This window comes from Heptranchias perlo, chromosome 4, assembly GCF_035084215.1.
Source record: "Heptranchias perlo isolate sHepPer1 chromosome 4, sHepPer1.hap1, whole genome shotgun sequence".
Lineage (NCBI taxonomy): Eukaryota > Metazoa > Chordata > Chondrichthyes > Hexanchiformes > Hexanchidae > Heptranchias > Heptranchias perlo.
In genome coordinates this window covers 9,810,122-9,822,548 of record NC_090328.1, presented here as the reverse complement: position 1 = coordinate 9,822,548, position 12,427 = coordinate 9,810,122, and the positions used below count along the sequence as shown (strand labels likewise).

At 46.4% G+C, this 12,427-nt stretch overlaps 1 protein-coding gene across 2 annotated transcripts in view; it reads left to right on the top strand.

Annotated features, from left to right (window-relative positions):
• LOC137320726 (probable ATP-dependent RNA helicase DDX60) overlaps positions 1-8,171 on the top strand; it is a 270,394-nt gene extending 262,223 nt beyond the window's left edge. For both annotated transcript variants that reach the window (XM_067982445.1, XM_067982446.1), the window contains exons 36-37: positions 4,634-4,696; positions 5,940-8,171. In XM_067982445.1, coding sequence (XP_067838546.1) covers positions 4,634-4,696; positions 5,940-6,045 — 169 coding nt within the window. In that variant the 3' untranslated portion in view covers positions 6,046-8,171. The remainder of the gene's footprint in view (positions 1-4,633; positions 4,697-5,939) is intronic.
• The last annotated feature ends 4,256 nt before the right edge of the window (positions 8,172-12,427 follow it).

Below are 12,427 nucleotides of genomic sequence, written 5' to 3'. Positions count from 1 at the left end.
ACCTACCTCTTTGACCAAGCTTTTGGTTACCTGTCCTAATAACTCCTTAGGTGTCTCGGTGTCAAAATTTGTTTGACAGTCACTCCTGTGAAGCGCTTTGGAACATTTTACTACGTTAAAAGTCTTACTATGTTAAAGACGCTATAGAAATGCAGGTTGTTTTTATTGTTGCTGTTGATTGGAGTGATGTAAACATGGAGCTGCGGGAAAGATGGATTTGGGAAGGGACATGTTCAAGAACTTTAGAAAGGAAAGGGAGTTTGGAGGTGGGGCTGTAGTTTGCAAGGACAGAGGGGTTAAGGTTGGGTTTATTTTTTAGGAGGGGTGATGAGAGCATTTTTCAAAGGGAAGAGAACAGTACCTGAGGAGTGGGAACTGTTTACAACATCTGCCAGCATGGGGGGGGGGGCAGGAAGGGATGTTGGGTGGTCAGCAGTTTGGTGGGATTGGGGTCAAGTGAGAAAGAGGTGGATCTCGTAGACAAAATTAATTCAGAGAGGGCATTAGGGGAGATAAAAGAGAAACCAAAGAAAGATGCGGGTTAGTGCAGGGGGGTGTCTGGGGCAGGTTTGGCTTGGTGGGCACAAGGAAAGGGGGGAATACAATAATAGCAGCTGAACAGATAGATGTAATCTTAGTGACAAAGACATTTTACTATGGTTCGGATACAGTGTGGACACATCCCTACGAGAGTGAAAGGAAGGGCATCCAAAGCTAGAGCTCCCTGGTGACTAAAGATACAGAGATTAAAATTAAACTGAAAAAGGAGGTTTATGACAAATGTAAGATTCATAATACAGTGGGGAACCAGGCTGAATACAGAAAGTACGGAGGAGATCTAATAAAGGGAATAAGAGGGGCAACGAAAGATGATAGAGAATAGATTAGCGGCTACCATAAATAGGAACCCAAAAGTCTTTTATAAACATGTAAATAGTAAAAAAGGTAGTCAAAGGAAGGGTGCGATCGATTCGGGACAAAAAAGATCTTCTTGTGGAGGCAGAGGGCATGACTGAGATACTAAATGAATACTTCACATCCGTCTTCACTAGAGAAGAGGATGCTGCCATTTTAGCACTAAAGGAGGAGGAAATAGCAATATTGGATAGGATAAAAATAGATAAAGAGGAGGTACTTTAAAAGATTGGCAGTGCTTACAGTAGAAAAGTCACCCTGTCCAGATGGGATGCATCCCAGGTTACTGAGGGAAGTAAGGGTGGAAATTGGAGAGGCTCTGGTCACAATTTTCCTATCCTCCTTAGAAATGGGGATGGTGCTGGAGGTTTGCAAATGTTACACCCCTGTTCAATATAGGATATAGGATGCCCCTCTGTATGTCCACCTCTTCCACCAAGGCCTCTAGTGAACCGTTCTGTGCACGGTCTCTCGCAGGCACAGCCATTCCTCAATATCTTCCAGCCCAGGAATCACTTTACACCACCTATTGCAGCCATAGAGCACCTCCCCTTTAAGAGGTGCAGGCTGCCTTTAAGTGATGCCAGCCACTCCCGATATCGGGCCCCCCTGCTGGTGTGTGCAGCCACCCACAGTGCAGGTAGGACTGGCTGCATGCAGAAATCATGTAGATTAGCAGGCAGCACAAATGTTATGTTTTTTTTTATTCGTTCACGGGATGTGGGCGTCGCTGGCAAGGCCGGCATTTATTGCCCATCCCTAGCGAGATTTTTACAACTGAGTGGCTTGCTAGGCCATTTCAGAGGGCAATTAAGAATCAACCACATTGCTGTGGGTCTGGAGTCACATATAGGCCAGACCGGGTAAGGACAGCAGGTTTCCTTCACCTAAAGGACATTAGTGAACCAGATGGGTTTTTACGACAATCCGGTAGTTTCATGGCTATCATTACTGATACTAGTATTTTAATTCCAGATTTTTATTTAATTAATTGAATTTAAATTCGCCAGCCGCTGTGGCGGGACTTGAACTCGTGACTCTGGATTTTAGTCCAGGCCTCTGGATTACTAGCCCAGTAACATAACCACTACGCTACCGTACGCTGCCTGCATCTCAAAGGCTGGGGGCGGGTTAATCGCGCACTGTGAGACCCGCTCTCATTTTCGGGGGTTATTCAATTTAACTCCCAGTAATCCAGGACAAAATTAATTGGCACTTGGAAAAGTATGGGCTAATAAATGAAAGTCAGCACGGATTTGTTAAAGGACAATCGGTTTTGACTAACTTGATTGAGTTCTTTGATGAAGTAACGGAGAGGGCTGATGAGGGTAGTGTGGTTGATGTTGTGTATATGGACTTTCAAAAGGCATTTGATAAAGTACCACATAATAGACTTGTTAGCAAAATTAAAGCCCATGGGATTAAAAGGACAGTGGCAGTGTGGATACAAAATTATCTAGGGGCCAGAAAGCAGAGAGTAGCGGTGAACGGTTGTTTATCAGACTGGAGGGAAGTATACAGGGGTGTTCCCCAGGGGTCAGTGTTATGACCACTGCTCTTTTTGATATATATTAATGACCTGCACTTGGGTATAGAGGGTATAATTTCAAAGTTTGCAGATGATACGAAACTCAGAAATGTAGTAAACAATGTGGAGGATAGTAACAGAGTTCAGGAGGACATAGACAGACTGGTGATAGGCAGATACATGGCATAACATGAAATTTAACGCAGAGAAGTGTGAAGTGATGCATTTTGGTAGGAAGAATGAGGAGAGGCAATATAAACTAAATGGTACAATTTTAAAGGGGGTGCAGGAACAGAGAGACCTGGGGGGTGCACATACACAAATCTTTGAAGGTGGCAGGACAAGTTGAGAAAGCTGTTAATAAAGCATATGTGATCCTGGACTTTAATAATAGAGGCATAGAGTACAAAAGCAAGGAAGTTATGCTAAACTTTTATAAAACACTGGTTTGGCCTCAGCTGGAGCATTATGTTCAATTCTGGGCACCACACTTTAGGAAGGATGTCAAGGCCTTACTAGAATGGTACCAGGGATGAGGGACTTCAGTTATGTGGTTAGACTGCAGAAGCTGGGATTGTTCTCTTTAGAACAGAGAAGGTTAAGGGAAGATTTGATAGAGGTGTTCAAGATCATGAGAGGTTTTGATAGAGTAAATAAGGAGAAACTGTTTCCAGTGGCAGAAGGGTCGGTAACCAGAGGACACAGATTTAAGGTGATCGGCAAAACACCAAGAGGGAGATGAGGAAACATTCCTTCACGCAGCGAGTTGTTCTGATCTGGAACGCGCTGCCTGAAAAGGGCGGTGGGAGCAGATTCAATGGTAACTTTCAAAATGGAATTGGACAAATAGAATCATAGAATCATAGAAGTTTACAACATGGAAACAGGCCCTTCGGCCCAACATGTCCATGTCGCCCAGTTTATACCACTAAGCTAGTCCCAATTGCCTGCACTTGGCCCATATCCCTCTATACCCATCTTACCCATGTAACTGTCCAAATGCTTTTTAAAAGACAAAATTGTACCCGCCTCTACTACTGCCTCTGGCAGCTCGTTCCAGACACTCACCACCCTTTGAGTGAAAAAATTGCCCCTCTGGACCCTTTTGTATCTCTCCCCTCTCACCTTAAATCTATGCCCCCTCGTTATAGACTCCCCTACCTTTGGGAAAAGATTTTGACTACCTTATCTATGCCCCTCATTATTTTATAGACTTCTATAAGATCACCCCTAAACCTCCTACTCTCCAGGGAAAAAGGTCTCAGACTATCCAACCTCTCCCTATAAGTCAAACCATCAAGTCCCGGTAGCATCCTAGTAAATCTTTTCTGCACTCTTTCTAGTTTAATAATATCCTTTCTATAATAGGGTGACCAGAACTGTACACAGTATTCCAAGTGTGGCCTTACTAATGTCTTGTACAACTTCAACAAGACATCCCAACTCCTGTATTCAATGTTCTGAGCAATGAAACCAAGCATGCCGAATGCCTTCTTCACCACCCGATCCACCTGTGACTCCACTTTCAAGGAGCTATGAACCTGTACTCCCAGATCTCTTTGTTCTATAACTCTCCCCAACGCCCTACCATTAACGGAGTAGGTCCTGGCCCGATTCGATCTACCAAAATGCATCACCTCACATTTATCTAAATTAAACTCCATCTGCCATTCATCGGCCCACTGGCCCAATTTATCAAGATCCCGTTGCAATCCTAGATAACCTTCTTCACTGTCCACAATGCCACCAATCTTGGTGTCATCTGCAAACTTACTAACCATGCCTCCTAAATTCTCATCCAAATCATTAATATAAATAACAAATAACAGCGGACCCAGCACCGATCCCTGAGGCACACCGCTGGTCACAGGCCTCCAGTTTGAAAAACAACCCTCTACAACCACCCTCTGTCTTCTGTCGTCAATCCAATTTTGTATCCAATTGGCTACCTCACCTTGGATCCCGTGAGATTTAATACTTGAAGGGAAAAGATTTGCAGGGCTATGGGGGAAAAGCAGGGGAATGGGACTAATTGGATAGTTCTTTCAAAGAGCCGGCACAGGCACGATGGGTCGAATTTGTGCTGTACCTACTATGATACCTTGATATAACTGTGAGTTGTTGTTGTTGTTGTTGTTGTTGTTGTTGTAAACAGCAAATTTATACCTTATTCCCTCTTTGATCCATTAGGTTAAATAGAGGAGAGGCCTTCAATCTGGTCAGAGATTTTTTGCAGATTATTGGTGCAATCAGGTAAAGCAGCGTTTGTTTTTCAGTTAACGCTGACCCTATTTTTATTAATTTTATTTAATTGCTGATGTGCAGAACCTTAAATAGAAAGTGAGGAAGGTACAGGATTATGAAACATAGGTACAGGAGCAGGCCATTCAGCCCCTCCAGCCTGTTCCGCCATTCATTTAGATCATGGCTGATCTCTATCTTAACTCCATTTATCTGCCTTGGTTCCGTAACCCATAATACCCTTCCCTAACAAAAATCTATTGATCTCAGTTTTGAAATTTTCAATTGACCCCCAGCCTCAACAGCTTTTTGGGGGAGAGAGTTCCAGATTTCCACTGCCCTTTGTGTGAAGAAGTGCTTCCTGACATCACCCCTGAACGGCCTAGCTCTAATTTTATGGTTATGGACTTCCCTCCCTCAGAGGAAATAGTTTCTCTCCATCTACCCTATAAAATCCTTTAATCATCTTAAACACTTTTGCAGTCCCTTGGAAAGTTTCCCAGAAAACTAACACCTTTCAATCGCCCACTCCCTTAAATATCTATCCAATTGTCCCCTAAATTTCCCTGCATCTCCACCACAGCCATTTCATTTCACACAAGCTCCACCTTCTGCCTAAAATAATTGAATCTAGTTGATGCCCAACTGCCCTCTGAAGTGCCCTAATGAGCCGCTCAGTTGTTTCAGTCAATGGCTGCAGTTGTTCAAGAAGAAGGCCGACCACCACCTTCTCTAATTAGAATGAAGCTAATTGCACAACACAAGACATGAGAGTCAAGGCAGAGCCCCCAGGCAGAAGTAGAGGCCAAGGCTGAGACAGAGCCCGAGGCAGGGCCCCAGGAAGGGGGCAGAGTCCGAGACCGGGGTCCCAGGCAGAGTCCCAGGAAAGAGTAACATTGGATGCATTCACACTACAGGTAGAATGTCCACAGGGGGTTCTCCCGATTGTTCGATGCAACTTCAGGGGAAGTTCGGCAGGGACCCTGGAGAAACACGACCTCTCTCAAGGGTTTCCACCAAAGCTACGGCAAGCAGCCGGGAGAACCCCCTGCGGAACTTTAACCCTCAGTTTTGATGCACAGAGGGTTTTGGCTTCGCGCTGACGCTAAACTCAAACAGCGCAGCGCAACTTAGAGGCGCTAAGGCCCAACCTGACTCTGAAACCCTCCGTTGGATCTCCAGTACTTAACGCCACCTGATTTGGTCGTTAATGTCTAATACTCACAGGCCGTTCCGCTCTGTTTTTTTTTTGCAGCACTTCCCTGTCAAACCTGTGTGGTAATAAAGGTGACCCCGTTGTACGAGCATTTCAACAGTTGCACACGAGCTACAGCAACAAGCTCAAGAAGGTTTCCAGCTAATAACATTGATCTGAGAAGTTAGACCGCAGCACTTGCCTACACAACAATGATGGCTGCGCTGAAGGATAATTCATTGCACGTGAAGCCCTTTGGGATGTTTTGGAGAGATGTGATAAGATGCTGTCTATATCTTTTTCTTTTGGTATTGTGCAGAAAACGTTATCCAAAGAAAAGTCATTCGGAGACTACTGCTGCTCTTAGGGATATTTGTAATGTATACGCTTTTGCACATTTGTATGAAATGCTCTATCTTAAAGCATTCTTTAACCTAGAATCGTAGAATCTTACAGCATCAGAGGGAGGCCATTCGGCCCTTCGCACCTCTGCCGGCTCTTTGAAAGAGCTATCTGTTTAGCCCCATTCTCCCTGCTCTTACCCTGTACTCTCTTAAGTTTATCTTTTTCAAACATTTATCTACTTCCCTTTTAAAAGCTATGATGGATTCTGATTCCAGCAGTGTTTCTGGTTGGACATTCCATGCTTTAACAACCCTCCATATTAACAGTGTCTCCCAACCGTTCCCTTCATGCTTTTGTTGATGATCTTATATTGATGTCCTATAGTCTTGCATCATACCAATGGTCTTGTATCATACCAATAGTCTTGTATCATACCTGTGGTCTTGCATCATACCAATGGTCTTGCATCGTACCAGTGGTCTTGCATCGTACCAGTGGTCTTGTATTGTACCAGTGGTCTTGCATCGTACCAGTGGTCTTGTATTGTACCAATGGTCTTGCAACATACCAATGGTCTTGCATCGTACCAGTGGTCTTGCATCGTACCAGTGGTCTTGCATCGTACCAGTGGTCTTGCATCGTACCTGTGGTCTTGTATTGTACCAATGGTCTTGCATCATACCAATGGACTTGTATTGTACCAGTGGTCTCGCATCGTACCAGTGGTCTCGCATCGTACCAGTGGTCTCGCATCGTACCAATGATCTCGCATCGTACCAGTGGTCTCGCATCGTACCAGTGGTCTCGCATCGTACCATTGGTCTCGCATCGTACCAGTGGTCTCGCATCGTACCAGTGGTCTCGCATCGTACCAGTGGTCTCGCATCGTACCAGTGGTCTTGCATCGTACCAATGATCTCGCATCGTACCAGTGGTCTCGCATCGTACCAATGATCTTGCATCGTACCAGTGGTCTTGCATCGTACCAGTGGTCTCGCATCGTACCAGTGGTCTTGCATCGTACCAGTGGTCTCGCATCGTACCAGTGGTCTTGCATCGTACCAGTGATCTTGCATCGTACCAGTGGTCTTGCATCGTACCAGTGATCTTGCATCGTACCAGTGGTCTCGCATCGTACCAAATACCTCTTTGAATAATCCTACTGTTTTGTCTGTAGGTTTCAGCAACCAATAGAAAGAGTTTTCCCCGATTTACCTTATTAAAACCTCTCATAATTTTGAACACCTCTTATACCGCTGGTATTTTATCCCCTTCCTCTACTGTGAAGATGGATACTCATTTAACAAGTCTGCCATTTCCTTAATATCGATTACAGAATCATCTGCCTTTAATAGAGCCACATTCTCCTAACCACTCTCTTCCTCTTAATATATTGATAAAAAAACTTTTACTGTTAGCTTCGATATTCCTTATGTTTTTTTTTTCATATTCCCTTTTTGCACACCTTAATACTTTCTTTGCATCCCTATGTTGCTTTTTATAGCTCTCCCAGTCCGCTGGATTTCCACTTTTCCTTGTATTTAGGTAAGCCTTTTCTTTTAGCCCGATACTGTCTCTTACCTCGTTTGTTGACCACGGTTGATTAACTGCACAAGTGGAGCTTTTGCCTTCTAGGGGTGTCTACTGGACTTGTATTGTGCCAAATATTTCTTTGAATACCTCTCACTGTTTGTCGTTTCCCATTAACAATTCAGCACAGGGTTAAATTAAAGGGGGGAAATCTTGGATGGATTGTATCATCATTCAAGTAAAGAGGGAAGTTCCATATAAAAAGTCCTGAATTTGGACATGGTACTTAACAAGAGCTCCTAATACCAATAAATCCTGTTGCAGAAATGTTGAAGGAATAAAGCTGTCAGTTAGTTTAATATTTTCTGGAGGACTGTATTTTTGATTTTCAGAATAAAAACCTACCCTTTAGCCTTATGGTTCCATCTGTTTGCTTGATGTTTTCTTTGGAGTACATAAAATTACATAGAATGTACAGCACAGAAACAGGCCATTCGGCCCGACTGGTCTATGCTGGTGTTTACGCTCCACACGAGCCTCCTCCCACCCCACTTCATCTAACCCCATCAATATATCCTTCTATTCCTTTTCCCCTCATGTGTTTATCTAGCTTCCCCTTAAATGCACCTATGCCATTCGCCTCAACTACTCCCTGTGGTAGCGAGTTCCACATTCTATCCACTCTCTGGGTAAAGAAGATTTTTTCCCGAATTCCCTATTGGATTTATTAGTGACAGTCGAATATTTATTGCCCCTAGTTTTGGATTCCCTCACAAATGGAAACATCTTCTCTACGTCTATCAAACCCTTTCATAATATTGAAGACCTCGATTAGGTGATTTAAATAAGGCACATGTTTAATCATTCGCTCTCTAAAATGTATTATAATTTGTCTTCATTTTGCTCAGAACTTTATAGGGCCAATTTTCCTGACTTTTAAGAACGTAAGAAATAGGAGCGGGAGTAGGCCGTACGGCCCCTCGAGCCTGCTCCACCATTCATTAAGATCGTGGCTGATCTTCGACCTCAACTCCACTTTCCCACCCTATCCCCATATCCCTTGATTCCCTTAGTGTCCAAAAATCTATCACTCTCAGTCTTGAATATGGTCAAGGACTGAGCGTCCATAGCCCACCGGGGTAGAAAATTCCAAAGATTCACAACCCTCTGAGGGAAGAAATTTTTCCTCATCTCAGTCCGAAATGGCCGGCCCCTTATCCTGTGACTATGTCCCCTAGTTCTAGACTCTCTAGCCAGGGGAAACAGCCTCACAGCATCTGCCCTGTCAAGCCCTCTAAGAATTTTATACGTTTCAATGAGATCACCTCTCATTCTTCTAAACTCCAGAGAGTATGGGCTCGATTTTACCGTCGGGTTTCCTGTGGGTTTCCAGCGGGGGGGGCCCGAAAATCCCGATATCCAGTCACGTGACGGGAACCCGCCACGATCCCGCCCACTTCCGGGTTCCCCGATGACGTGCGGGGGTGCGTGCGTGGCCCCCGCTGGTGGGAATCCCGCAGGCAATTAAAGCCAGCGGGATGCCACTTGAGGTTATTTATTTCGCTTGTTCAGGTCATTAACTGACCTGATTAAGGGACTGTGTGTGATTTTGGGGAAACATGGGACTGTTTCACACACTGGGGGAAACAGTCCTAGTTGAACTGGACGTGTTGCAGCCGTCAGCCTGTGGCAGCTGCAAAGGTCCAATTGACAGGTGGGGGGGGAGACCCTCACCCATTGCAGGAGGCCGCTCTGTCACTTGGGACAAAGTGTGGCCTCCACCACCCCCCTCCGGACGGTCAAAGTCACCAACCTGCACACTTACCCCGGGGTCCGGAGACATGTACCTACCTTGTGGACCCCCTCAGATGTACATATTGCGGATGGGGGCCGTCGTAGCTGCAGTCATGACCCCCTCGGAGGGCGAACAGCATCACCAGCCTCGCCATCCACGCCGTCCACCTCTGACACGTGGAGCTCCACAACAGAGTGCTGTGACACATCCACCTGTACAGCAGGAGGGAGGGCTACCGCAGAGAGAGACGCGTCGCAGGGGGCACTACCCTCGCCACAGGGTCCACAGACCGAGACTCAGCTCCCCGGACCTCTCCGAGCAGCAGTGCACACGGAGGCGCAGATTCGCTCGACATGTAGTCGTGGAGATCTGCAGGCTCTTTCATGCCGAGCTGCTCCTGGCTGGCCCCAGCATCATCTGCTTACCTGTCGCTACCAAAGTCACCACTGCCCTCCACAACTTCTCCTCCGCATCCTTCCAGGGTGCAGCCGGGTACACCGCCGATGTCTCTCAGTCGTCTGCGCGGAAGAGCCCTGCAAATACATCTGCACCTACTCTGCAGTAACACAATGGGTGACATCAGTGGTGGGTCCTCATACTGATACCCAGGAGCGGGCATTATTGGACACAACAGACAGGATTCGCGGAGACATGGCAGTGGTGGTGCCAATATAATGTGTGATGTTTGTTGCTCTGAAATTCAATATAGGTCACACCCATGGCAAACCCTCAAACACCCTTGTGCATCCCCTTCATGCTCACGACACGTTTGCCTTACGCTGCCTACTGCACATATGCGATGCATGCCCTGTGGCTGCAGCACAGGTGGTGGCAGGTTGAGTGAGGCTGGCCGTGAGGGAGATGCACGAGAGGGTGAGTATGGGATAGAGCCATGAGATTGTATGAGGATTGGGTTGCGTGTTAGTGGCGGGGTGAGTACTGGCGAGGTGAGTAGGTGCAGGTAAGATGAGGATGGGGTTTGAGTGGGTATGAGGGGTGATGTGACAGAGTAGTGTTGGCGCTGCCGAAGGAGATGTGGGGTGGGGGCAGTGTTGTGGCAGATGGAGTGTAGGGGAAAGACTACGTGTTCTCACTGTGGCTGACCTACTGAGGTCATTGGAGCGCCTCCTGCACTGTATGCAGGTGGGCGATATGTTGGTGGTGCAGGTGACCCCCTCTGCCACCTCGAGCCAGGCCTTCTTGGTGGCAGAGGCAGGCCGCTTCCTCCCGCCCGCCGGGTGGAAGATCTCTGTCCTCCCCCTCCTCCTCACCCCATCTGATGATACCTGGGGTGAGGCATCATTAAACTGGGAGCAGCCTTCCCCCTGGGCTGCTCCATGCTGTAATTTGTTCCATTGGTTGCAGCATCTGTCAGTGGAGGACTGCCCCTTTAACTAGAGAGCCTCCAGCTGACAGATCGTACTGCGCATGCGCAGCCCGCCCGACGCGCAGACCAGCAGCGCGGACCCCGGAGGAGCAGGTAAGTGGCTCCAATTAGTGGATTGCCTGCTACGATCGCGCGGGCAACCCACTAATTTCACCGGGCGCGGAGGCCACGCACCCGAAACCCAACCCGCCGGAAACCCGCAGGCCTGCTAAAATCAGGCCCTATAGGTCTCACTAAAGCCCTGTACAACTGTAGCAGGACTTCCTTACTCTCGTACTCTAACCCCCTTGCAATGAAGGCCATCATGCCATTTGCCTTCCTAATTCTATGATTCATATACAAGGACACCCAAATCCCTCTGAATACCAATATCTCTTAGTCTCACTTCTTTTAAAAAATATTCTGCTTTTCTATTCTTCCAACTTTGGGGTTGGAAGAATAGAAAAGCAGAATATTTTTTAAAAGAAGTGAGACTAAGAAATGTTGGTATTCAAAGGGATTTGGGTGTCCTTGTATACGAATCATAGAATTAGGAAGGCAAATTTCACATTTCCCCATATTATACTCCATCTGCCACCTTCTTGCCCACTCACTTAATCTGTCTATATCCTTTTGCAGACTATTTGCGTCCTCCTCACAGCTTACTTTCCCACCGAGCTTTGTATCATCAGCAAACTTGGATACATTACACTCGGTCCCTCGTCTAAGTCATTAACATAGATTGTAAACAGCTGAGGCCCAAGCACTGATCCTTGCGGCACCCCACAAGTTACAATCTGCCAGTCCGAAAATTATCCGTTTGTTCCTACTCTCTGTTTTCTGTCCGTTAACCAATCCTCAATCCATGCTAATATATTACCCGCAACCCGATGAACCCTAATCTTGCGTAACAATCTCTTGTATGGCACCTTATCGAATGCCTTTTGAAATTCCAAATATACTACATCCACTGGTTCCCCTTTATCTACCCTGCTAGTTAGACCTTCAAAAAATTCTAATAGATTTGTCAAACATGATTTCCCTTTCATAAAACCGTGTTGACTCGCCTAATCATATTTTGATTTTCTAAGTGCCCTGTTACTGCACCCTTAATAATATATTCTAGCATTTTCCTGATGACTGATGTCAGGCTAACTGGCCTGTAGTTCCCTGTTTTCTCTCTCCCTCCTTTCTTGGATAGTGGGGTTACATTTGCTACCTTCCAATTTGCTCCCCAGCAATGCCATATCCCTGCAAGCAAATCAGGAAAAGGGGGTAGAGACCCATTTTGCCAAGTCACTGCCCCATTGGCCCCATTCTGGGCGGTTTCTGGGGCTTCCCAAGGAGGAGGTGGTGGGGGGGTTAGGGGGGGAGCCCGAACTTACGCTTGCGGTAGTCTCAGGCCCTTCACTTTGATGCACGTGAGGCGGAAAGTGATGTTCCTGGCCTTCCGGTTCATTTTCCTGGGGACGAGCCTTTGGCTTAGCGGTTCGTATTCTCGCCTCTGAGTCA